This window comes from Elgaria multicarinata, chromosome 23 (assembly GCF_023053635.1).
Source record: "Elgaria multicarinata webbii isolate HBS135686 ecotype San Diego chromosome 23, rElgMul1.1.pri, whole genome shotgun sequence".
Classification (NCBI taxonomy): Eukaryota; Metazoa; Chordata; class Lepidosauria; order Squamata; family Anguidae; genus Elgaria; species Elgaria multicarinata.
This window is the reverse complement of record NC_086193.1, coordinates 9,799,368-9,825,215: the sequence shown is the minus strand read 5'-3', so window position 1 is coordinate 9,825,215 and position 25,848 is coordinate 9,799,368. Positions and strand designations below refer to the sequence as shown.

At 47.9% G+C, this 25,848-nt stretch overlaps 1 protein-coding gene across 3 annotated transcripts; it reads left to right on the top strand.

Annotated features, from left to right (window-relative positions):
• Positions 1-267: 267 nt before the first annotated feature.
• Positions 268-25,766, top strand: FKBP8 (FKBP prolyl isomerase 8). Of its 3 annotated transcripts, none has more exons than XM_063147126.1 (9): positions 268-351; positions 11,405-11,721; positions 12,281-12,450; positions 14,326-14,414; positions 16,211-16,428; positions 17,554-17,726; positions 19,079-19,156; positions 19,288-19,419; positions 24,415-25,766. In XM_063147126.1, exons 2-9 carry the CDS (start codon positions 11,433-11,435, stop codon positions 24,499-24,501), a joined length of 1,236 nt encoding a protein of 411 aa, XP_063003196.1. In that variant the 5' UTR covers positions 268-351; positions 11,405-11,432; the 3' UTR covers positions 24,502-25,766. The 3 variants fall into 3 exon arrangements, with proteins under 3 accessions (XP_063003196.1, XP_063003195.1, XP_063003197.1); XM_063147125.1 differs by lacking the exon at positions 268-351 and adding an exon at positions 5,005-5,040; XM_063147127.1 differs by lacking the exon at positions 268-351 and adding an exon at positions 7,813-7,838.
• The last annotated feature ends 82 nt before the right edge of the window (positions 25,767-25,848 follow it).

The window sequence follows — 25,848 nt, the reverse complement described above, 5'->3', positions numbered from 1 at the left end:
CGACCAGCGCGCTCACTTCCGGATTGGGGCGGGGTCACGAGCGGCGCCAGCGCGCTTACGACAGGCCGGCGCCGTGCGTGCGTGCGTGCGTGCGTCCGTGCGCGCGTGAGGCGGGTTTCCTTGGAAACGCGACCGCCTTCCGCCTCGCCTCGCCGGCCCCTCCCCTCCTCTGTTTTGATTGGAGGAAGAGAGCCCAGTTAGCCCCGCCTCCAGGCCCCGCCCCCTTCCTCTTTTTCCCACCCGCCCCCCTCCCCCTCTCGGCCGCTTCTTGCGCAGAGCTATGAACGGGAAGGCCACGGGGCAGGAGCGCCCGTGGGCATATGCAGAGTGTGTCACGCCATAGGCGATAAGGTAGGCGCAGCTGGGGTTCCCGGGTTTCTGGGCATGTGCAGAGTGCGTTTGCTGCCACCCTCCCCATACGTACACATTAGAGGAGGTACGATCTGGTGTTTCTGAGCATGTGCAGAGTGCCCATTCTGCAGCAAATGCGGTGCAGGGTGTTAGGGCATCTTCCTTCCCCACCACCCATGTTAAGGGAAAACATGTCCCTAGAGTTTCTAGGCATGTGCAGAGTGCATTTGCTTCTCCTCCACACACACAATAGAGGAGGTGTTTCTGGGCATGTGCAGAGTGCACATTCTGCAGCAAATGGGATACAAACATACCCCAGGATTTCAAGGAAAAGTTTTATGGCATCCTCCCCACCCTCATCATGAAGATAAAACATATCCCTAGGGCTTCTGGGCATGTGCAGAGTGCATTTGCTTCCCTCACACACACCATAGAGTAGGTACAATCTGCCCCCCCCCCAATGTTTCTGGTCAGGTGCATAGTGCACCGCCAGCATGTACAATCTTATTCTCAAGGTTTCTGGGCATGTGCCGAGTGCATTTCCTCCTCTTCCCTACAACCGAAAGCTAACTAGACTCTACACCTAGAGTCTTTGGGCATAAGCAAAGTGTCTTTCCTACCCCCAGCAATAAGTTAGGTACGATCTGCCTCTGGTGGTTCTGGGTATGTGCAGAGTGCATTCCCTAAACTAACTTAAAAACACCTCACTCAAGTGTTTCTGGGCATGTGCGGAGTGCATTTCTCTCATCACCCCATAATATGTAACGTACAGTCTGCCTGCCCAGGGTTTCTGGGTATGTGCAGAGTCTGTTTCTTCCTCAGACAACAGAGTAGCAGAGAAAATAATCTTTTCTGCAATTTAAAATCCCCAAATGGTCAGTGTAGGCTGAGGTTAAACTGGACTCGTTTTTGCACGGTCTGCTTTGTTTGCTTGGGAAAATAGAACCATCCATGATATCTTTTGAGGGTGTAATCCACATGTAACACAGAAATAAACGTGGCTGGGATTGTGTTGCACATTTGCAAACCAGGATTGTGTGCCGTGGCTCCCTTCACAATGTGTGACGGATCATTTACTACACCCCTTGTTTATTGCAGTTCTTCATCAATTTATTAGATTTATTTCACTCTGCATCATAAGGGGAAAGTTGGAGGGGAACAGCACCACTTGGTGTGAGTTTACATTTACCATGCTAGACCTCATGCTTGGAATCTCTTTCACAGTTAATGCATAACCTGACTCTTGTGTTGAGTAATCCTCAGCCTACGTCTCTCGCTTAAAGGACATAAGAAAATGCACCTCAAAGTCCATCTAATCCGGCGTTCTGGAGGCAATGTTTACCCTGCGTCCAATACTCAGAGGTAGACTGCACTAAAACTGGAGGCTCCGTTGTGGGCAGTAGCCACTGACCTGGTTCGCATGTGATGTTGAAAACTAGCTTGTCCTTGAATGGGTTCACACAACACAATAACCCACGCTCAATTCTTGTTGTTGAACTGTGGGTTGTGGTTGAAACATGGATTATCGTGTTGTCTGAACCCAGCTGAGCTAACAGACCATGGTTTGTTAACCGCGAACAACCCGTGATGAGAACCCATAGTTTGCCATCGGGCTGCGAACTGTGGGTTGCTTGTGGTTAACAAACCATGGTCTGTTAGCGCGCCTGGGTTCAGACATCAAGGCGATCCACGTTTCAGTAACTATCTATGTGGTTCAACAACCCAATGTTAAAATATGGAATTCAGCCAGCTGACCCATAAGAATAGGAAGCTGTCTTTTATTGGGTCCCCCTGGCCCAGTATTGCTGACACTAACTGGCAGCAATTGCTCTCCGGGTTTCAAGCGGGAGTTTTCCCAGCTCCACCTGGAGATGTCAGAAATCGAACCCAGGACCTTCGGCGTATATAGCAGGGGCCCAGCCACTGAGCTACAAGGGCACCATGGTATTGAATGCTGCGAGATGTTCAATAGGGCCACGCTTCCCCTGTCTGTTCTCTAAAGGAGATAATCCAAAGCGGTTTATGTCCCAGGCCCCAGCTGAAACAGATCCAGAAAATCCATTGGATCCATGATCTCCCGAGGGATTCTCCTGTAGTTGGGTCTACCTCTGTAAATACAGGATTACAGCCTCACTCCAGCACCATTGTAAACAGTTCCGCGTAAAGTTGTACTGGAGCATGCTCTTAAGAGTGAACAGCTGCATTATGGCAGAAGGTTTTGAGTGCTACAACTCATAGATTTGGTCGCCACCTTCACAACGGCCCTGTAAGGTAGGCTGGTCGACCCATCTCCAAGGCTGAACTCGTTATAAAATGCGATGTCAAAAAATAAATCCAGAAAGAAATTCATCCACGCCTCTTCAACAGCCTATCGCTCCGGCTTTTCCTAAAAAAGTGAATGTGATCGACGCTGAAATAGTTTCAGGTTAGTTTTAGCTTCTCATTTCTCTCCTGGTTTTGGACACTGAGTGTTCAAAAAGGCAGCCTGCAGAACCGAGTTAAAAATATATCTAGGTAAGATTAAAAGCCACAACAAATAATTTCAAAACAGCAACAAATATATCCAGGTAAGATTAAAAGCAACAGCCATTTTTTTAAAAAAGCAATAACAAAAATCTACAAGTAAGATTAAAAGCAATAACATCTCGATTAGAAATGAATGGCTGATATATCTACAGAGCCTTATATACAACGCTGGGCATTAAAACGTACGTATAAAATCAATATCGAAACAAGCATTTTTTACATCAGTTTTAAACGTATATTTTAACGCTCATGAGCTGATTTTCTTCGTTCCTTCCCCCTGGTTGACGCTTCTGGTGTAGGGTGTTGCATTTTTAATGCATCATATAATATGCATTTAAAATAGAGTGACCACATGGAAAAGAGGACAGGGTTCCTGCATCTTTTAACATATGAAAACGGAATTTCAGCTGGTGTCGTTTGTATACAGGCAGCACCTGGCAAAATTCCCTCTTCATCACAACAGTTGAAGCTGCAGGAGCCCTGCCCTCTTTTATATCTAGTCACTCTAGTATAGTTCCTGTGGCTTTAACTGTTGTGATGAAGAGGGAATTTCACCAGGTGCTGCATGCATACGAATGACACCTGATGAAATTCCCTTTTCTCTGCAACTCTTAAAGATCCAAGAACCCTGTCCTCCTTTCCATAGGTTCACCTTTTCTTAATATTTAATTTTAAACCTAAGAATTTTCAGATGTTGGGATTGTTATTTTAATATTACATTGGTTTGATATGCTCTTTTGACTAATTTTTATGTATTATATTTTATTTAGTGTTGCCCATCTAGTCCAGCACTCTGTTCACACAGTGGCCAACCAGCCATCGGCCAGGGATGAACAAGCAGGACATGGTGCAACAGCACCCTCCTCCCATGTTCCCCAGCAACTGGGGCACACAGGCTTACTGCCTCGAATACTGGAGATAGCACACAACCCTCAGGACTAGTAGCCATGGATAGCTTTCACCTGCAGGAATTGATCCAACACCCTTTTAAAGCCATCCAGATTGGTGGCCATCACTACATCTTGTGGCAGTGAGTTCCATAATTTAACTCAGTGCTGTGTGAAGAAGTCCTTCCTTTTATTTGTCCTGGATCTCCCACCCATCAGTTTCATGGGATGACCCCCTTGGGTTCTAGTATTTTGAGAGAGGGAGAAAAATGTCTCCCTGTCCACGTTCTCCACACCATGCATCATTTTGTACACCTCTATCATGTCTCCCCTTAACCTCCTTTTTTCCAATCTAAACAATCCCAGTTGATGTAATCTTCCCTTGTAGGTGTGATGCTCCAGCCCCTTATTATTATTATTATTATTATTATTATTATTATTATTAATTATTATTATTATTATTGTATCCCCTGCTTTCATTCCACAGATCTATCTTCCTGTTATTATTAATATTATTATTTATTTATTTATATAGCACCATCAATGTACATGGTGCTGTACAGAGTAAAACAGTAAATAGAAAGACCCTGCCGCATAGGCTTACATTCTAATAAAATCATAATAAAACAATAAGGAGGGGAAGAGAATGCAAACAGGCACAGGGTAGGGTAAACAGGCACTGGGTAGGGTAAAACTAACAGTATAAAGTCAGAACAAAATCAAGTTTTAAAAGCTTTAGGAAAAAGAAAAGTTTTTAGCTGAGCTTTAAAAGCTGCGGTTGAACTTGTAGTTCTCAAATGTTCTGGAAGAGCGTTCCAGGCATAAGGGGCAGCAGAAGAAAATGGACGAAGCCGAGCAAGGGAAGTAGAGACCCTTGGGCAGGCGAGAAACATGGCATCAGAGGAGCGAAGAGCACGAGCGGGGCAATAGTGTGAGATGAGAGAGGAAAGATAGGAAGGAGCTAGACAGTGAAAAGCTTTGTAGGTCAACAGGAGAAGTTTATATTGGATTCTGAAGTGAATTGGAAGCCAATGAAGAGATTTCAGAAGTGGAGTAACATGGTCAGAGCGGCGAGCCAAGAAGATGATCTTAGCAGCAGAGTGGTCCCTTTAAAAAACTCTCTATTGCAAAGGAGTTGGGCTGGGTGGGTGGAGATTAGGTTGACAGGCTTTGATTAACACCCCAGGCAGCCTATCGTCTCGGCTTTCTGCGATCAGCTGAGCCATTCGGGGAACTGAGGAGGCGGGGCTGGAAAAGGGGTAATTCCTGGGACCAGGTAAGTGTCTTGCAAGCCATGGGAGTGGGGGAGATAGTGACTAGAAATTGCCTGTAAGGGGGATTTGGGGGACGGATGCAATTGTGGGGGGCTGGAACGGGCAGCTGTATGGACCCTGCAACGGGGTGGGGGGGGAGCAATCCTTTCTAGACTAGCCTCCCCCCACTTTAAACTTTCGACAGTCTCTCTTTTGCAAACGTTGGGGGAAGGGACGTCGTGTTTTGAACTCGGGACCGGACATTTCTTAGCTCCTGCTCCATCCTGCAGGCAGAAAAGGGGCAAAGGGGGGGGACACACATATGTCCTGGGGCTGGTTCTGGCCATGCCGGATTTATTTAATATTTTTTTATGTTGGGCTATCAAGTTAAGTGGGATGTTTAGAGATTAAAGTCTGGAGCTGGGAGCCCTGCCAAGAGAGCGTGCCGGGAAGTGGGGTGTGTGTGTTGTTATTTAAGACCAGCCTGCCTTGCTTTTCTCCTGCCCCCACCGGGAAGCTCCTTTTTAAATCCATCACAAATCTTCCTTTATTTTGTTTTGGGGCGTCTCTATTTCTCTCTCTCCTGACCCCGGTCGTTGCTCCCAAAGCCCTGCCGTGCGGATTTAACTTAGATCTACAGGGGTGTGATTTTTCCAGGGGCCCGATCCAACTGACCCATGAAAGCTTCCGCCACGGTAATTTATTATCATTTAAAGCATTTTTATAGTGACGCTTCACCATTTCTGGCATCGAGGCGCTTTACAATAACGTACAAAACAATCCCATTAAAACCCTCGACCCACATTAAGACGATTCCATTAAAACCCTCACCCTCAAACCATTAAAAGCCCTCAACCCAATTTAAACCACCCACTTCCCCAATAAGTCTCCTAGTCTTCAAGGTGCTGCTGTTTTGGCTGCCGCAGACTTTTGATTTCATTAGGGCTTTTTTGAAATAACCCCTGTCCTCATTCATCTTCCTTTGGCGGCCTAGATCGTTGGGATTAGTGCCTGCTAAATGCATAGGCGATTGCAATCTCCTGGCCTGATCCTAAAGCTATTTACCGAAAAGCAAACCTCCTTGAATTCATCGGGCCTTGCTTCAGCGTAAAACTGGTTTTGGGCCATGCCAGAAAACTTTGCTCACCATCATTTCGATGCCGGGGTTGTATCAGTATGTATATCTTAACAGGCTGTTTGTTATTAAAAGGGCAGGATCAAATATAATTTAATAAGTTCGTTTGAAGGTGGAAAAGCGCTCATCATTATGGCAAATTTCCTCAACCTGGACTTCAATGCCCATCAACCCCAGCTGGCATGCCCAGTGGTTAGGGATGCCTGGAGTTGTAGTCCAAATCATCAGGCGGACACCAGAGGCTTGGGACTGCTTTACAACGATGTTGTGAAGTCAGTATTAATTGCGCCCATCGGCTAGAAATTAAGCGGCTGAGAGTGCAAATGGATTGGATGAAGTTTGTGCATGGCAATGAGCCTAGATTCGAACTGGTGACTTCGTGACGGGTTGCTGAGTCTCTTGGCCACTGTGCTTTCCGCCTCGCTCTTTGCAACCCACCGGTGGCTTTGCAGTCTCCTCTGTTGTTCGGTCCTTGGGATAAAAGGCTTGCAAAGACGTTTGAGCAAGTTTCTAGTCTAGAATATCATAGAATCATAGAAAAGCAGAATTGGAAGGGGCCTACAAGGCCATCAGGTCCAACCCCCTGCTCAATGCAGGAATCCACCCTAAAGCATCCCTAAAGCATGCCTTTTGTCGGTCAGTTCTCGGCCTTGTAGGATCGCCACTTAGACTGCCAGGATTCCCTTGCTGGATCACACCAAAGGCATAAAGGAGTTTCCCCTGGTGTTTTGTCCTCATCTGCTTGTTCAAAGCTGGACTGCCCCGACCATGGAGTCTCTAGGCTAGCTGATACACTGCATTCTCCCCCACAAGCCAGCCCTGGTTTTAAGATCTTCTGGGGCGGCCCTTCTTTCGGTCCCACCGCCTTCAGAGGCATGTTTGGTGAGGATACGAATCAGGGCCTTCTCAGTGGTGGCTCCCAAGCTGTAAAACTCCTTGCGAGGGAGTCTAGGTTGGTCCTTCCTCTGTTGTTCCGCCGGCAAGCAAAAACATTTTATTCAGGCAGGTCTGTGGCATGTAAGTGGTCTGTTTGTTGCTGGGGTGCTGTTTATTTCTATTACTGTTGTATTTTTAGTTCAAATACGTTTTAATTATGGGCCATCTTGAGCTCCATGGGGGTGGTGGTGGAGTGATGGGATATAAATCAGACAGTTCCGACAAATAAAATCATAACTAAATAATAACTAAATCAGGGATGCTTTAGGGTGGATTCCTGCATTGAGCAGAGGGTTGGACTAGATGCCCTTGTAGGACCCTTCCAATTCTGCTATTCTATGATTCTATGAATAGCAGCCATCATGACTCATAGGTGCCAAAACAGATTCCCCTGAGATCAACACAAGCAAGGCATGAAGCCGGGCTGTCCCCAGCTTCTGATATTCGTTTACCACTGAATATCGGCAGCTCCTTTTAAAAAATATTAGACCTTTTGTACCAGCAGCTGTTAATAAACCTCTCCTGCATGGGTTAGTCTCGCCCTTTTATTTTCTTTTTTTTAAAAAAGCCACGTCAGCTAATTACCTACCGACGCTAGATCTTGTAGCAGGGAGTTCCGTAGGTTTAATGGCATGTTGCGCCACGGCTTCCTGTTGTTTGTGACCCAAAATCTGTCGCCGGTGAGTTTCCTTGGGTGATTTCGCTCAGAATGGGGAGCAAGGAGATGGAGGTTCAGGTGAGCTGAAACAGGTGTGTGTGTGTGTGTTTAAGTTCACAAGGTATGTGGATTTCTGGAGTCGGGGCACTGTTCTCAGAGGAAGCTCTACCTAGAAGTCAAAGCTAGGAAAAAGAAACTAAAAGCAAAGAGATGAGTAGTCTATTGAAATTAGAAAAGTGAAGGCCTGGGAATAAATGGAAACATTTGAAAACAACACACAGTTGTTGTTTTTCCTAAGACAAAAATGTCCTGCAAAAACCCTGATTTTTAACCTTATTTTTCAGCCCCACCCCTGCCCAGGCCTTCCCATCTCTAATTAAAATACAATAAAACAAAACAATGACTAATAATAATAAATCCAAGTGGCTTGAACAGAGGTGGGCAGGAGGTAGACTTCCAGATGTTTTTAGACTCCAGTTCCCAGCATTCCTATGGGCGTGCTGGCAGGGGCTTCTGGGAGCTGAAGTCCAAAACAGCTGAAGTCCAAAACATCTGGAGATCTACCTTTCGCCTACCTCTGGGAAAATTTTGGCTCAGTTGTGGAGTTTGCTACAAGACCTTAGTCAAATGGTACGAGTTCTCTCTCTCTCTTTCTTTGTTCCTACCCTACCTTGCAAGATTGTTGTGAGGATAACATGAGGGCTATGCGCTTTTTTGCCACAAAAGGCCAGGATGAAAGTGTAGTCCCTTTTAGAATGATCAAACACCTTTAATCCTGTCGGGCCGGTGTAACAACACGCCCTGATCCTGTTGGGCCTTGATCCAACCAAACCTGTTTTCCCAGCGGAGTTGCCTTCCTCAGGGCTTGGGTGGTTTTATTCTTTACTCACCGGTGAAACTAGCAGTGATTTTCAAACCTCCACGCACTTGAAGCTGAGTTAAGGACAAATGCTGAATTCGCACCCATTTCCCCTGGTGATAGAGAGATGGTTAATGCAATTGCTTGCATTTCTAGGGTTGCTTTTAGCCCCTCTTTTTAATAAGCGGGATGTCAAAAGAGCGGATAAATCACTGAGCCATGAATGAGAAAGGGCCCGGTCATTAATGTGGGGTTTTGATGCATTTTAAAATGGCATTGTTAGCTGTCTTGAGGGGTTGTTTTTTATTACTCAAAAGGCAGACTGTGCAGGCTTTGAGAAATAAATCAGTGATCATGACCTCTGCTGCAAATCTGCACGGCGACCAGAAGCGTGTCCCTCCCCACCTCCTCTCCTCTCACGGCCTCAGTTTCCCCACCTGCAGTGTGGGTTTAATACATTTGTACCGTGGTGGAAATCACCCCCCCCCCGGACGATATTTTTCCCCTATGGAAAATGGTTTCACTCGACCGTTGTAGAAAATTAATCAGCAGCATAATGAACGAACACGCTGGTGCGGTTTACGTGTAACTATAACCCAGAATTTTAGCTCTCGGGAGTGATGAAACAAACTATGGACCTACTGCCCGTGGTTTGATGAACGTTACGTACGGACCCAGAATTCTGGCTTGTCTCTTCTCCAACAGACCCACGGTTTGTTCTTGGAGTGGAAGACACAGCGACAGTCAAAGCGAATCTCCTGCAACGGATGAGACAAATTTGTGGAAGAGGAAAAGGGTTCTGGTCCCAAGGGCTATATATTTCCTTCAGTATCAGAGGCAAGGTAGCTCTAGGAATACCAGTCATCGGGGCACAGGTTAGGAGGGTCCTTTTGCCCTCGTGTCCTGCTTGTAGCTTTCCCATTGGGTCATCTTATTGGCCATGGTGGGAACGTAATGCCAGACTAGAGAGGTTTGATCCATAAGGTTTATTTTTTTTACGTTTGCAAACCGTCCCCGAATTCGGGATTACCCGTTATGAATTTGCTAATTCATAGAATAGCAGAGTTGGAAGGGGCCTACAAGGCCATCGAGTCCAACCCCCTGCTCAATGCAGGAATCCACCCTAAAGCATACCTGACAGATGGTTGTCCAGCTGCCTTTTGAAGGCTTCTAGTGTGGGAGAGCCCACAAACTCACCAGGCAACTGATTCCATTGTCGTACTGCTCTGACAGTCAGGAAGTTTTTCCTGATGTCCAGCTGGAATCTGGCTTCCTTTAACTTGAGCCCGTTATTCCGTGTCCTGCACTCTGGGAGGATCGAGAAGAGATCCTGGCCCTCCTCTATGTGACAACCTTTTAAGTATTTGAAGAGTGCTATCATGTCTCGGATGTCTGCAATAACCTCACTCCCCCTTTTCCACATAGAATCATAGAATAGTAGAGTTGGAAGGGGCCTAAAAGGCCATCGAGTCCAACCCCCTGCTCAGTGCACGAATCCACCCTAAAGCATCCCTGACAGGTGGTTGTCCAGCTGCCTCTAGTGTGGGAGAGCCCACCACCTCCCTCGGTAACTGGTTCCATTGTCATACTGCTCTAACAGTCAGGAAGTTTTTCCTGATGTCTAGCTGGAATCTGGCTTCCTTTAACTTGAGCCCGTTATTCCGTGTCCTGCACTCTGGGAGGATCGAGAAGAGATCCTGGCCCTCTTCTGTGTGACAACCTTTTAAGTATTTGAAGACTGCTCTCATGTCTCTCCTCAAACTTCTCTTCTCCAGGCTAAACATGCCCAGTTCGTTCAGTCTCTCTTCGTAGGGCTTTGTGTCCAGACCCTTGATCATCCTGGTTGCCCTCCTCTGAACACGCTCCAGCTTGTCTGCCTCCTTCTTGAATTGTGGAGCCTAGAACTGGACGCAATACTCTAGATGAGGCCTAACCAGGGCCAAATAGAGAGGAACCAGTACCTCACGCGATTTGGAAGCTATCCTTCTATTAATGCAGCCCAAAATAGCATTTGCCTTTCTTGCAGCCATATCGCACTGTTGGCTCATATTCAGCTTGTGATCTACAACAATTCCAAGATCTTTCTAGTTTGTAGTGTTGCTGAGCCAAGTATCCCCCATCTTGTAACTGTGCCTTTGGTTTCTATTTCATAAATGTTAAACTTGGCATTTATCCCTATTAAATTTCATTCTGTTGTTTTCAGGCCAGCACTCCAGCCTATCAAGATCCCTTTGAAGTTTGTTTCTGTCTTCCAGGGTATTAGCTATCCCACCCAATTTTGTGTCATCTGCAGATTTGATCAGCGTTCCCTGCACCTCCTCGTCCAAATCATTAATAAAAATGTTGAAGAGCACTGGGCCCAGGACTTAGCCCTGCGGCACCCCACTCGTTGCCTCTCCCCAGTTTGTGATCTACAACAATTCCAAGATCCTTCTAGTTTGTAGTGTTGCTGAGCCAAGTATCCCCCATCTTGTAACTGTGCCTTTGGTTTCTATTTCATAAATGTTAAACTTGGCATTTAGCCCTATTAAATTTCATTCTGTTGTTTTCAGCCCAGCACTCCAGCCTATCAAGATCACTTTGAAGTTTGTTTCTGTCTTCCATGGAGTTAGCTATCCCGCCCAGTTTTGTGTCATCTGCAAATTTGATCAGCGTTCCCTGTTCCTTCTTGCAGAACACTCTCCTGTCTAAACTCTTTAGGGGCTGGTGGTCCGTGGTCGTGGCTCCTTCCGGTTCCTCAATTCCACAGCGATTCGGACAGGGCTTCACCTGCCTCTTTGTCGGTCTTTCCCTTTGCAGCTCGGCTGATCCGTCGCCTGCCAGCACCATGGCTTCCGGAGGGGAAGGCCTGGATGACATTTCTGTGGACTGGGCAGGCGCCAGCCTCCTCGATTTGGCTTCCCCTGAGCTGGCCAGAGGCAGCTCCTCCATGATGGACAGCGGGGAAGATTTCGAAGTCCTAGATAACGACGATGACGCGGACGGGGACTTGAGCGGCCTGCCTCCACTGGAGGACATCCCTGCCAGCAAGGCTAAAGAAGACAGCCGAGGCGATGATTTGGAGCGTCCCCCTGAGGAAGGGTCGGAGGCTATGCAGGAGTGGCTTGACGTATTGGGTAAGAGCCTCGAATCCGTGCCCCTGTGTTGATGGGATTATTTGGCATTGCTGCCTCCTGTTAAAAAGGCAGTTAGCAGAGCAAAACAAAACCTAAAAGCAGATTGGGATGAGTGTTTATCAGTCCCGCACACAAAGCTAAAATAAATAAATAAGAATGGTTAAATGGTTTACTCACAGTTTCTTGCATAAAAATGCAGGTACAGCGTCCATGGCTATGTGCTACCCCCAATATCCAAGGAAGTAAGCCTGTGTGCACTGGTTGCTGGGGAACATGGGCGGGAGGGTGCTTTTGCACCATGTCCTGCTTTGTTGGTCTCTGGTCGACAGCTGGTTGGCCACTGTGTGAACAGAGCGCTGGACTAGATGGACCCTCGGTCTCATCCAACAGGGCCCTTCTGATGTAAATGTTCTGATTCAAAATTTCTCGGATGTCTGCAATAACCTTTTTAAGATCCTGCCAAAGTGGGTGAGGGTGATGCATGACCAGAATTCTACATCATATATCAAATACGTTGGCTTCAATCCTCTGGGGTTCTCTCCTCTCGGTCCTGTCCTAGGGAGTGGCTTGTTGAAGAAGAAAGTCCTTGTAGCGGGTCAAGGCCAAGAAAGCCGGCCAGTCAAAGGCCAGGATGTAACCGTGCGGCTCAAAGCCACCCTGGAAGATGGTACGGTGGTAGAGGAGGACCCCAGCCTCACCTTCACGTTGGGGGACTGTGACGTCATCCAGGTGGGTGTACACGGCTCAGGAAAACGCCCCACGCCACGCATGGTCATTCACCGCCAGCCCTGAATCGTCTCGCTGCCCCTCTCCACATGGAAAGAATGAGGGCTAGTAACTTGTTTCTCAATTTGTCTGGGTTTTGAATGGAAGCGAGGCTGGACTGGCGCATAAGATCCAATTACTTATGATTGTTTATAAGGGTGAAGGGAGTGTCTCACACAGCGCTGAAGCCCTCGGGGAGAAATTGTAGCTCTGGTGCGCGGCAGCTGTAAAACAAAAAAGGCAAACGTCACGTTAGGCGTAATTAGAAAGGAACTGAATTAGAAAGGAATTGTGGAGCCCAGAACTGAGTCCAGTTCTGGGCTCTACAATTCAAGAAGGACGCAGACAAGCTGGAGCGTGTTCAGAGGAGGGCAACCAGGAGGATCAGGAGTCTGGAAACAAAGCCCTATGAAGAGAGACTGAAAGAACTGGGCTTGTTTAGCCTGGAGAAGAGAAGGCGGAGGGGAAACATGAGAGCACTCTTAAAAGGTTGTCACACAGAGGAGGGCCAGGATCTCTTTTCGATGCTCCCAGAGTGCAGGACACGGAATAACGGGCTCAAGTTAAAGGAAGCCAGATTCCGGCTGGACATCAGGAAAAACTTCCTGACTGTTAGAGCAGTACGACAATGGAATCAGTTACCTAGGGAGGTTGTGGGCTCTCCCACACTAGAGGCATTCAAGAGGCAGCTGGACAAGCATCTGTCAGGGATGCTTTAGGGTGGATTCCTGCATTGAGCAGGGGGTTGGACTCGATGGCCTTGTAGGCCCCTTCCAACTCTGCTATTCTATGATTTTATGATTCTATGATAAAACTGGCAGTGTCATACTGCCTTTAAATAAATCTATGGTGCGACCGCTGCAGATAACGAGATTTTGGAAGCGTAATTTTATAGAGGTTCAGCTCAAGGCCTTGCCACAAGAGGGCGGGAGCGTCACCGTCTTCATAGCAATTCATGCTACTGATGTTTTCTATGCGAAGGAGAAGGTGGGGAAAAGCAGATTCTCAGGGTTGCATGTGCACCCTGAAGGAGGAAGCTTTTTACCTCCTGAGCACCTGCTGTATTTCAGGGCTTCTTCACTCAGGTGTAGCGCAGACATGTAGAATACTGGGTACAGTTCTAGTCACCGCGCATAAAAAAATGATATGATGAAGCTGGAAAAAAGTGTAGAAAAAAGCAACTGAAAGGATTCAGGGTCTGGAGCATCTCCCCAAGGAGGGAAGGTGACAACAGCGGGGATTGTTCAGGTTGGGGAAAAAAGAGGCTGAGAAGAGACCTGATAGAGGTGGACAAAATGATGCCTGGTGTGGAGAAGGTGGACAGGGAGAGATTTTTCTCCCTCTCTCCAAATACTAGAACCCATGAAGCTGATGGGTGAGAGATCCAGGACAAATGAAAGGAAGGACTTCTTCACACAGTGCAGAGTTAAACCGTGGAACTCACTACCACAAGATGTAGTGTTGGCCACCCATTTGGATGGCTTTCAAAGGGGGCGGGATAAAATTCCTGCTTTTTTATTTATTGCACTTATATCCCGGTTTTTCCCCTCCAAGGGGGTGTATGTAATCCACCTCTCCATTTTTACCCTCACAACAACAACCCTGTCAGGTAGGTTGGGCTGAGAGTCTACCGGCCCAAAGTCACCCAGTGAAGTTCCACGGTCAGGTTGGGGGATCATGACCATGTTAAGCTACCCTAGTCTCTATACATTCAAGCAGCGTAGAGGACACTGTGTCTGTTCACATCTGACTCCTCGCCAGTTCTTCTGGTGTCGAACCCGCTACTTTGCGATAACCCAAACCGTCTCTTCCCCCCCCCCATCTCGGCCCCCCTCTTAGGCCCTGGATCTCTGCGTACAGCTGATGGAGATGCGGGAGACGGCCCTCGTTATTTCAGACGCGAAATATTGCTTCGGCCCGCAGGGGAGGTACGTGGGCAAGTGGGAACAGTGCCTTGATTTGATTTGGGGTGTGGGTCTATGAACAGCCAGTAACTGTGACCCCACGGCCAGAAGCGATCCGCCTCTTAAGTACCCCAAACTGGAAGGCAAACCATCGGGGAAGGGTTATGGGCTACACTTCGTTCCAGCTCAGTTCAGACAACACGTTTCTCAACGGTGGCTTTAAAACTCCATGGTGGAGTTTTTACACCACCCTTGAGGAACGTGTGGTCTGGCGGAAAAAAATCCACGCGACGGTGGAGTTTTTTGGGTGTTTTTTTAAAAGAAAACACTCCATGCTGAATATCCGTGCTGTGCAAGAGAAGAGTTCCTGCACAACCGTTGTGTTGCATGTTACAGGGTGGGCTCCGTGGAGTTTCCCCTTGCATTGAGTTGACTTCTCCCACTGGCTACAGAGTTCCCTGGCAAGAGTGGCGAAAGGGGCGAGTGCCACTCTAGGAGAGCTGCCAGGATTGGTGTTTTTTTTTCAGCAATGGCTGATGGGATACCATCAGGAGGACCGGGGGAGGAGCGAGGGCGGAGGAACTGTCACTCAAACATCACGATGGATTTTACTCAACTCCACGGTAGCCCACAGTCACACAATGGTGGAGTTAGAATGTTGTTATTATTATTATTATTATTATTATTATTATTATTATTATTATTATTATTTACATTTATATCCTGCTCCATAGCCAAAGCTTTCTGGGAGGTTTACAAAAGTTTAAAACAGTGAACATTAAAAAGAAATATACAAAATTTTAAACCAAAAAAGCATAAAATGCAAACAAAACCAGACAATATCCATTTAAAATGTTGTGTGGGGAGCGTCCCCTAGGAACTCACACTGCGTTGACTGACGTGTGGTCCGAACTGAGCCTCCATTTACTATATTTCTATACCACCCCATAGCGGAAGCTCTCCGAGCGGTTCGCAAAAATCAAAACCATGAAAACACTTTATCCCGAAACGTCAAAAGAAGTTACACGCCCAGTTCTGAGCGGTTCCTGGGCTGGTTCCTGTTTGCTCCCTGCCCCTCTGACAAAGACTGCGTTCCTGTGGCGTGGGGAGACTGTCTCTTAGTCTCGGCCTCCTGTGAGATAAGTTCCTGGGAAGATTCCTCCTTGACTCCGGGAGAGCGTTGGGGGAATTTCCTTCTCTGCTCCATGAGCTTCTTCTAGTTCTGCCTCTGAGTCTGACTCAGCATCCGTGCAGGACACGGAATAACGGGCTCAAGTTAAAGGAAGCCAGATTCCAGCTGGACATCAGGAAAAACTTCCTGACTGTTAGAGCAGGACGACAATGGAACCAGTGACCTAGGGAGGTTGTGGGCTCTCCCACACTCGAGGCCTTCAAGAGGCAGCTGGACAACCATCTGTCAGGGTTGCTTTAGGGTGGAATCCTGCATTGAGCAGGGGGTTGGACTGGATGGCCTTGTAGGCCCCTTCCAACTCTACTATTCTATGATTCTATGATTCTGTCTGAAACCAAACCAGAGAGCCTGGGCCCCATCTTGAGACCCAGACCTTGGATAACTGTAGATAGGCTATCTCTGTCCAGATAGGATCGTATTTGATATATTTATTCCAAACTGGTAAAAGGTGCTCTGTGCCACTGACACCACCTTTGTTATGGTCTGAAATGGGTCAGCAGGAAGCTTCTGGGTTCCCTGGAGGCATCTTGGCTGACCGCTGTTGGAAACTGGACACTGGGTCGATCAGATCTGGAAAGGCCGTTCCCAGACTCTTCTGATTGAGGTGTTTTTCATCTGCCCTGTGCAGGAGCCCCGACATCCTTCCTGACGCCTCCTTGGCACTCGAGGTAGAGCTGCTAGCGGCGCGGGATGCTCCTGATTTGGAGCTCCTTAGCGGCAAAGAGAAAGTCGAGCTGGCGAATCGGAAGCGGGAGCGCGGCAACTTCCACTACCAGCGGGCGGACTACGTGATGGCCATCAACTCCTACGACGTCGCCCTCAAGGTCATCCGCTCCAGTTCTAAAGGTACGCTTGGAATTTCAGCAGGCACTCTCACAAAATGGCTGACGTGGGGGGGGCTCGCCCACTTTTGAAATGGTGGGCGTGGCCGGTCACGAGACACTCGTTTCCCAGAAGGCAAATAGGTGAGACTAGAAGTGTGGCGTAGTGGTTAGGGTGTTGGACTGGGAGTTCGGAGATCCGAGTTCGAGTCCCCATTTGGCCACAGAAACCCACTGGGTGACTTTGGGCCAGCCGCCCAGTCTCTCAGCCCAGCCTACCTCTCAGGGTTGTTGTTGCGAGGGCAACCAGGATGATCAGGGGTCTGGAAACAAAGCCCTATGAAGAGAGACTGAAAGAACTGGGCCTGTTTAGCCTGGAGGAGAGAAGATTGAGGGGAGACATGATAGCACTCTTCAAATACTTGAAAGGTTGTCACACAGAGGAGGACCAGGATCTCTTCTTGATCCTCTCAGAGTGCAGGACACGGAATAACGGGCTCAAGTTAAAGGAAGCCAGATTCCAGCTGGACATCAGGAAAAACTTCCTGACTGTTAGAGCAGTACGACAATGGAATCAGTTGCCTGGTGAAGTTGTGGGCTCTCCCACACTAGAGACCTTCAAGAGGCAGCTGGAGAACCCTCTGTCAGGGATGCTTTAGGGTGGATTCCTGCATTGAGCTGAGGGTTGGACTCGATGGCCTTGTAGGCCCCTTCTGGCTCTGCTATTCTATGATTCTAGGAAGAGGATTATGTACACCGCGTTGGGTTACATGGAGGAGAAAAAATGTGGGATATAAAGACAATAAAATAAATAAATACAAAAAAGTAACTTCCTTAAGAATGTGAGTACATGGAGGAGGCAATAGCCAAGCTCCAAAACACCCCCTTTTATTTTTGTGGAACCCAAATAAAAATGGTGCTGGGGGGCATCCCTCCCTCCCAGTTCGGTTTTGATTTAATTTAAAGGGAAATCTTTAGAAATAACATAAAATCCATGTGTGTGTGACAAAGTCTGGTAGCTCCCACGCTGAAGACCCCACAAAGACCAATACCGAAACCCTGCCCCTTTCCAGGCCATAACCCCGCCCCTTTCCAGGCTGTAACCCCGCCCCTTTCCAGGCCGTAACTCCACCCCCTTTCTCCTCTGCAGTGGATTTCAGCCCAGAGGAAGAGGCCGAGCTAGTGGAAGTGAAAGTGAAATGCCTCAACAATTTAGCGGCATCTCAGCTGAAGCTGGATCATTATGAAGCCGCCCTGCGGAGCTGCAATCAGGTCTTGGAGCAGCAACCCGACAACATTAAGGCCCTCTTCCGGAAGGGAAAGGTAGGGGGGGATTTGGGGTGAGCTCAGAGGCAGGCAGGCTGAATGGGGTGAAGGGACCAGAGGACCCCACACTTCAAGAAGGATGCAGGCTGGCTGGAGGGGGTTCAGAGGAGGGCAACGAGTTTCAGGAAGCCCGATTCCGGTTGGACATCAGGGCCCAATCCGATGCATGTTCAGACAGAAAAAATGTCCTATAATTCCTGGGGTGGCTGGCATGGGCATGCTGGAAATTGTAGGACTTTCCCACCCCTTTTCTGTCTCAACATGCATAGGATTGCACCTCTATTCAGTTAAACGTTGTGTCCTTCTAACTTATAATATATTATCTGTACCAAACCGACTCAACAAAGTAGTTCTGTGTTAGCCCTTTATTGCTGGTGAGGTTGTAGGGGGGACCATAAGTTTGCCTAAACGCCCTGGATCGATCTCCGTCCTGGGGTCCCGATCCAGCTTGCTTGGGATTCCAATTTCACCCTACGGAATTCCCTAAAAGCCACCCCCCCCAAACCACTGATCATTTTGAGCTTCCCCGGGGTTTGCGAACTTTTTTCCTCATTCTAAACGGCTGAAATGCCTCTTAGGCTACGTTACTGGCAGGAAGAACTTGAAGGGGAAATCATCTGGTATCTTTAGGCCCGCCCCCTTTGCCTTGGGCCCCGCCCCCAACTGGAATGCAGGGAGCTTCTCCGAAACAGAATCGAGCCTTTGTTCTGAAGGGGTAACCCGTCCCTGATTTGGAGCTATGGTGGTCTCTGACCTGTACCTCTTGTCGTGTCTAGCCCTGCTCCCCCTGGGTTGGAAGAAAGTGTTTCAGATGATCAATCAGAATCAGACTCTGAAGTAGAGGAGTCGGCGCCAGACACAGGCCAGCCTGGACCAGTGGGGGAGAAAGCTCTCACGGGCTCCACCAGCTGGGAGTGAACCCTCTCCAGAGCTTATCTCCTCAAGGGCAAATAATACACACTCAGTGGAAAGCCAGTATTATTCAGAAGGGGAGAGCACGGAGAGGTTAGCCAATCCTAGAGTACGCCGCTGACTAAAATGGGCGGAGCGAAAGGAAAGCGAGAGAAAGTCTGCCTGTCTGGCATCCCGTCAGAAGCTGCCTCAGAACTAGTCTCTCTGAAGTTAACGTGTCTTGGGAAAGGGCTTTCCATTCTTCTTGAAAGGACAATTGTCTCGCTTAGTTTGCATAGGGGAAAGTTCCTAGACTCTCTTCAGGTGGGAAAAGATGTTTATTGCTTAAATAAAGCTTTGTGGATTACGTAGCAGGCCTCGTTATTATCTCCCAAGAAGGCAGGAGGTTCTGAGAAACATGACACCTCTCTTCTCTTTCCGCCCCTCTGCTCTTTTAGGTCCTGGCCCAGCAAGGCGAATACAGTGATGCTATCCCCATCTTGAAAGCCGCCTTGAAGCTCGAGCCGTCGAATAAGGTGAGCGCGGGGGCATTCGGAGCTGCAGCCGGCGGAGGCCGGTCCAGCAGGGCTCCTCATCACATCCCCACCCTTGACACTAACACCCACCAGCCTCTCTCTCTCTCTTTCTCTCTCCCGCCGGCTGCTAGACCATCCACACGGAGCTGTCGAAGCTGGCGAAGAAGCACGCGGACCAAAGGAGCGTGGAGACGGAGATGTACCGCAAGATGTTGGGGAACCCCGGCGGGCCCCCCGCCAAGTGCAAAGATAAATCGTCACGGGTAGGTGGTGTCAAGGGTAAAAAAATCCACTTTGGTCGTAAGGCAACTCTGTTTTCTTGAGCGTCATACAGCTGCAGGGAGAGAGTCCTACAGACAAAGAGCTATTCAACTGGCGGTGTGAAAAGCAGGTCTATTTATACACAGAAGCACCTTAACCAATCAGCCGTTGGCAAAGTTCTAAAGCAAAACAAAGACAGAGCAAAGAAAACTTCTTCATTCTACCTTATCAACAGACGGCCCGTGACTCTCCTGGCCGTGTCAGATGGATCTGGACGGTCCTCTTTATCAAACTAGCTTATTTGTCTCATACTACATCAAAAGGTCTTGACAGTTCGAAATTCCAATTCAGTGTTTCCTTCCAATTAAGCAGTTTCATCATTACAGCAGATTCAGGCACATACATCACCCCAATCCCATCATGCAGTTCACTTGCAGGAACCAAACTACATACAGAGGCCTACAATACGGAGCAGGTCGATCAAGGCTTCTGGCCTTGCTTTCTCAGTGACAAGAAAGAAGGATCCGGTGGGTCTCTTGTGTATTCAGCTGCTCTCTCTCTCTCTCTCTGCCTTAACTTACGTCTTGGGGTTGCAAGGATAAAACTGTACTATGTACAGTTCTGGTCACCGCTCCTTTAAAAGGATGGGGTTTTTTTGAGACAGAAAAGGTCCACCTAAGAGCGTGTTCAGAGGAGGGCAACCAGGATGATCAGGGGTCTGGAAACAAAGCCCTATGAGGAGAGACTGAAAGAACTGGGCATGTTTAGCCTGGAGAAGAGAAGATTGAGGAGAGACATGAGAGCACTCTTCAAATACTTAAAAGGTTGTCACACAGGGGAGGGCCAGGATATCTTCTCGATCCTCCCAGAGTGCAGGACACGGAATAATGGGCTCAAGTTACAGGAAGCCAGATTCCGGCTGGACATCAGGAAAAACGTCCTGACTGTTAGAGCAGTATGACAATGGAACCAGTTACCTAGGGAGGTTGTGGTCTCTCCCACACTAGAGGCCTTCAAGAGGCAGCTGGACAACCATCTGTCAGGTATGCTTTAGGGTGGATTCGTGCATTGAGCAGGGGGTTGGACTTGATGGCCTTGTAGGACCCTTCCAACTCTGCTATTCTAGGATTCTATGAGGAAAGGTTACAATGGCGAAGGCTGTTTAGTTTAGAAGATGCAAGGAAGGGGAGACGTGAAAGAGGTACATACAGTTAACCCTGGATAGGGTTGCCATATTCTGAATCCACAAAACCGGGACAATTTGTTTGCGGGGGGCGGTAGGATTTTTTTTTTAAAAAAACAGCAATATGTGAAGGTCTTGAGAAAGAGAAAGCTATCTAAGCTTTAGTTATCTAACATTGCAGTCCTATGTGTGTCTACTCAGAAACCAATCCTATTAATTATTATTATTATTATTATTTATTTATTTATTTATATAGCACAATCAATGTACATGGTGCTGTACAGAGTAAAACAATAAATAGCAAGACGCTACCGCATAGGCTTACATTCTAATAAAATCGTAATAAAACAATAAGGAGGGGAAGAGAATGCACCAAACAGGCAGTATAAAAGTCAGAACAAAATCAAGTTTTAAAAGCTTTAGGAAAAAGAAAAGTTTTTAGCTGAGCTTTAAAAGCTGCGGTTGAACTTGTAGTTCTCAAATGTTCTGGAAGAGCGTTCCAGGCGATTTAATTAAGTTAAATAGGACTTACGCCCAGGTAAGTATGCATGGGATGGCAGCCTAAAGTATCATAGAATCATAGAATAGCAGAGTTGGAAGGGGCCTACAAGGCCAACCCCCTGCTCAATGCAGGAATCCACCCTAAACCATCCCTGACAGATGGTTGTCCAGCTGCCTCTTGAAGCCAGTACCTCACGTGATTTGGAAGCTATACTTCTATTAACGCAGCCCAAAATAGCATTTGCCTTTCTTGCAGCCATATCGCACTGTTGGCTCATATTCAGCTTGTGATCTACAACAATTCCAAGATCTTTCTCGTTTGTAGTATTGCTGAGCCAAGTGTCCCCCATCTTGAAACTGTGCATTTGGTTTCTATTCCCTAAATGTAGAACTTGGCCTTTATCCCTATTAAATTTCATTCTGTTGTTTTCAGCCCAGCACTCCAGCCTATCAAGATCACTTTGAAGTTTGTTTCTGTCTTCCAGGGTATTAGCTATCCCACCCAATTTGGTGTCATCTGCAAATTTGATCAGCGTTCCTTGCACCTCCTCGTCCAAATCATTAATAAAAATGTTGAAGAGCACTGGGCCCAGGACTGAGCCCTGCGGCACCCCACTCGTTGCCTCTCCCCAGTTTGAGAAGGTTCCATTGATAAGTACTCTTTGAGTCCGATTCTGTAGCCAACTGTGGATCCACCTAATAGTTGTTCCATCTAGCCCACTTTTAGCTAGTTTGTTAATCAGAATGTCATGTGGTACTTTGTCAAAAGCTTTGCTGAAGTCAAGTTATATGACGTCCACAGCATTCCCACAGTCCACAAGGGAGGTTATCCTATCAAAAAATGAGATCAAATTAGTCTGACAGGATTTGTTCCTGACAAATCCATGTTGGCTTCTAGTAATCACTGCATTGATTTCAAGGTGTTTACAGATTGACTTCTTTATAATCTGCTCCAGAATTTTCCCAGGGATGGATGTCAGACTGACTGGTCTGTAGTTCCCAGGTTCCTCCTTTTTGCCCTTTTTAAAGATAGGGACAACATTAGCCCTCCTCCAGTCGTCCGGCACCTCACCCGTCTTCCATGATTTTGCAAAGATAATAGACAAAGTTTCTGAGAGTTCTTCTGCTAGCTCCTTCATTACTCTAGGATGCAGTTCATCGGGCCCTGGAGATTTGAACTCATTCAAGGAAATTAGGTGTTCTTTGACCATTTGTTTATCAATCTCAAACTGCAATCCTGCCCCCTCAACTTCTGCTTCACTTTTTCCAGGGGGGTCATAGACCCGCTTTTGGGAGAAGACCGAGGCAAAGTAGGAATTGAGCACTTCAGCCTTTTCTTTGTCGACTGTTATCAATTTGCCATCCTCATTAAGCAGTTGAACCACCATTTCTTTCCTCTGTCTTTTACTACTCACGTATCTGAAGAAAGCCTTTTTATTGCTTTTAGCATCCCTCGCTAATCTCAGCTCATTCACAGCTTTAGCCTTCCTGACGCCATTTCGGCACTTCTGCGCCACTTGTCTGTACTCTTCTTTTGTAGCCTGGCCTTCCTTCCACTTCCTATATGTATCCCTTTTTGTTTTCAGTTCATCAATAAGCTTTTTGTGAAGCCACATTGGTTTCCTCTGTTGTCTTCTATCTTTTCTCCTTGTTGGAATGGTTTGTAACTGTGCCTTTAAAATTTCCTTTTTTAAATACTCCCACCCATCCTGCACTCCTTTTCTCATTAGGCTCCCTTGCCACGGGACCTTACTTATCATAGTTCTGAGTTTATTAAAATCAGCTTTCCTAAAATCCAGAGTACGTGTATGGCTACGCTCGACTTTTGTCTCCTTCATAATCAAGAATTCAAGTATGACGTGGTCACTTTCCCCCAGAGTTCCCGTAACTGCCACTTTATCCACTAAGTCATCCCTATTGGTCAATAACAAGTCAAGGATTGCCGATCCTCTAGTTCCTTAACAAGTACTTAACAACAAGTACTTAAGCACCTGCAAATAAATAATAGGCAAAGAACAGTTTAAGCAAACAAAGAGGAAAAATGACACTAAATTACATTTCTCCGCTAGTTGTCAAAAGCTAGCAGAGACTTCAGTATGGAGGCTTACACTCCACTGAGCAGGCTCAAGGCACCGTTTTGGAGGTTGGAATTTCTCCAGCCGGCTGGAACAGGAATCCGGGATTCTTGACTGACCAGCCGGGGCATTTTGGAAATGCTTGGAAACCGTGACATTCCTGGCTTTCCGGGACGTGTGGCAAACTTATCCCTGGAGATTGTGGATCGGGAGACATTTTTCTCCCTGTCTCATAATACTAGCACCCAATGGGGTTGTCCTATGAAGCTGTTGGGTGGGAGATTCAGCACAGATCGAAGGAAGGACTTCACAAAGTGCAGAGTTAAGCTGTGGAATTCAGTACCTGAAGACGTAGACTGGGCTCACACAATGTAATAACCCACGCTCAGTGGCTGAGTATGGGTAGTCATTGAAACGTGGATGTTTGTTGAAATGTGGGTTGTAGTGTTGTCTGAACCCAGCCATGTTTACAAACCAGGACTTGTTAACCACGAACAACCCACCGCTCACAACCCAACAGCAAACCCTGGGTTCTTAGGACGGGTTGTTCAAGAAAAACGCACTGGGTTCAGACAGCTGTTGCGCACAGTTTAACAACAACCTACACTCAACCCATCTTCAATCACTGAGTGCGGGTTAGCGTGTTGTGTGAACTCAGTCGTAATGGCGGCCACCAATTCGAATGACTTTAAAAGGAGATTAGGCAAATTGAGGGAAGGTAAATGGCGGCAGATAGATCGGAGGGCGTATGCCTGTGCTGCTGGGGAGCATGGGCTTGAGGCTGTTGTTGCACTGTTGTCCTACTTGTGGGTTTCAGCCGCTGAGGATAAAAGAATACTGGACTGGAGGGACCCTTGGTCTGATCCAGCAGGGCCCTTCTTACCATCTTAAAGATTGTTGGAGAAACCCAGGTGGGTTATTTTTGAGTTTAGCAGAGAGGCAGGATAAAAAAAACCCGTAGCAAAGTCAAATAACGGGCTCTTGAGGTGGGGCGGAATCTAAACCAGGCTTGCCCGGCATGGTGCCTTCTAAATGCATTGGAACACAACTTCCATCATCCCCAGTGAGTCCAGACGTTGCCGCCAGCCGGGGGAGGGCTGAGAAATGACCCCCGTCTGTCTTCCATGGGTCTATCACTCCCTCAGCCTCTGTTTCTGCCCGACCACCTAGCTTTTGAATAAGATGTTATTTTTTTTTAAAAAAAGGTTCTTAGAACGAATCCTGTTTTCTCCTTCCAGTCGATTCCGTGGAAGTGGCTGTTTGGCGCCACCGCCGTGGCGCTGGGCGGCGTGGCCTTGTCGGTGGTGATCGCAGCCAGGAACTAGCGACGTGCGAGAAGCCCGATCCGAAAGACCGGCCCTCCTCCTTCCTTCCGCCTCCCCCCCCCACCTTCCACTGTCTCTCTCCCCGCCTGGTCCTTGATGACCAGTACACAGCTTTGGACTACAGGTTGTTTTTTGGGGGAGGGGGGCTGCAGGTGGGCGGCTTTGCTTCCTGCCCACACATTCCCCGAGACCGACGCGCAACGCTTCCGGGGAGAGGTGTCACTTGGCACGGATGGCGATCTTTGCACTGTCCGTGGCTATGGGTGGTGGCTTTACTAGGAGTGGGAAAGGACCCAGAGGTGTGTTTTAGTGGGGGCTGGAGGCGGGAGCAGGAAGGCTATAATTGGCCGGACGTTTCCCACAATATTTTCTTCCTCTCGCCCTCCTTTCCCCCCAGTTTTTTTAAGTGTGCGTGCATTTTTCTCCCCCTGCCTTTTGGGTTCTTATTTCTGGAAGGGTGGGGGGATCAAGGGAGGGAGAATCCAGCAGAAAAGTTGCCCAGGCCATGAAGGAAGAGGACTGCTCCTGGCTTCAAAGGGCTGCAGGGTGGCAGGGCGCGTGTATAGGAAGGTGGGCTGTGGTGAGATGAATCTGCTTTTGTACCGACAAAGAAGAGTAGCGTCATGGATGTTTAGAGCTGTTTGAGAAATGCCTGGGCCCTGCTCCTTCCCTGGGTGTAAGCCATCCTCTAACCTGGTTTTTTCCTGATGTTTGGGACTCCGGCTCCTATCTGCCACGGTCGGTGCGGCCAATGGTCAGGAATGCTGGGAGTTGTCATTCAAAACATCTGGAGGGGCGACACCGATATATGTGGTCTTTGGCGGCTTCCCACGGGAGATTACCTTGTAGCGCCGAAAGGATCATCAGTGGATCTGGACCCTGTTTCCATGTGTAAATTTTTTTTGGGGGGGAGGGGGTGGAGCAGGGTATGTGTAGCTATTAATTCCCCCCCCCCCCCAGCATCTTCTGGAGGCCAAATAAGGGATCATGCCAACCTCCTCACCCCTTGAATTCCTGCTTCTCAATTTTGCCAGCTTCTCACCCCCTTGCTCTGCAGTTCTCTCCTTCTCGGTCACACCACCGGCCCTACTATGCTGGCAGCACTGGGTGCCAAGCTCAGCTACTCCTGCATCACCAGGATACAGGGATTCCTCCCCCCACATCTCCCCCAAAGATGCTTTCGTTGGTTTTGTCGCCTCTGTCAAATTTTAAACTGTGAACAACCACCACAACCAAACGTTGTAATAAAACGACATCTCTCAGCAGCCTCGCTGGTGGTGGCCCATTTTATTCCTGAAGCAATTTGGGGAGGGGAGGGGAGGGAGAGATGGAACATTAATGGTTTAC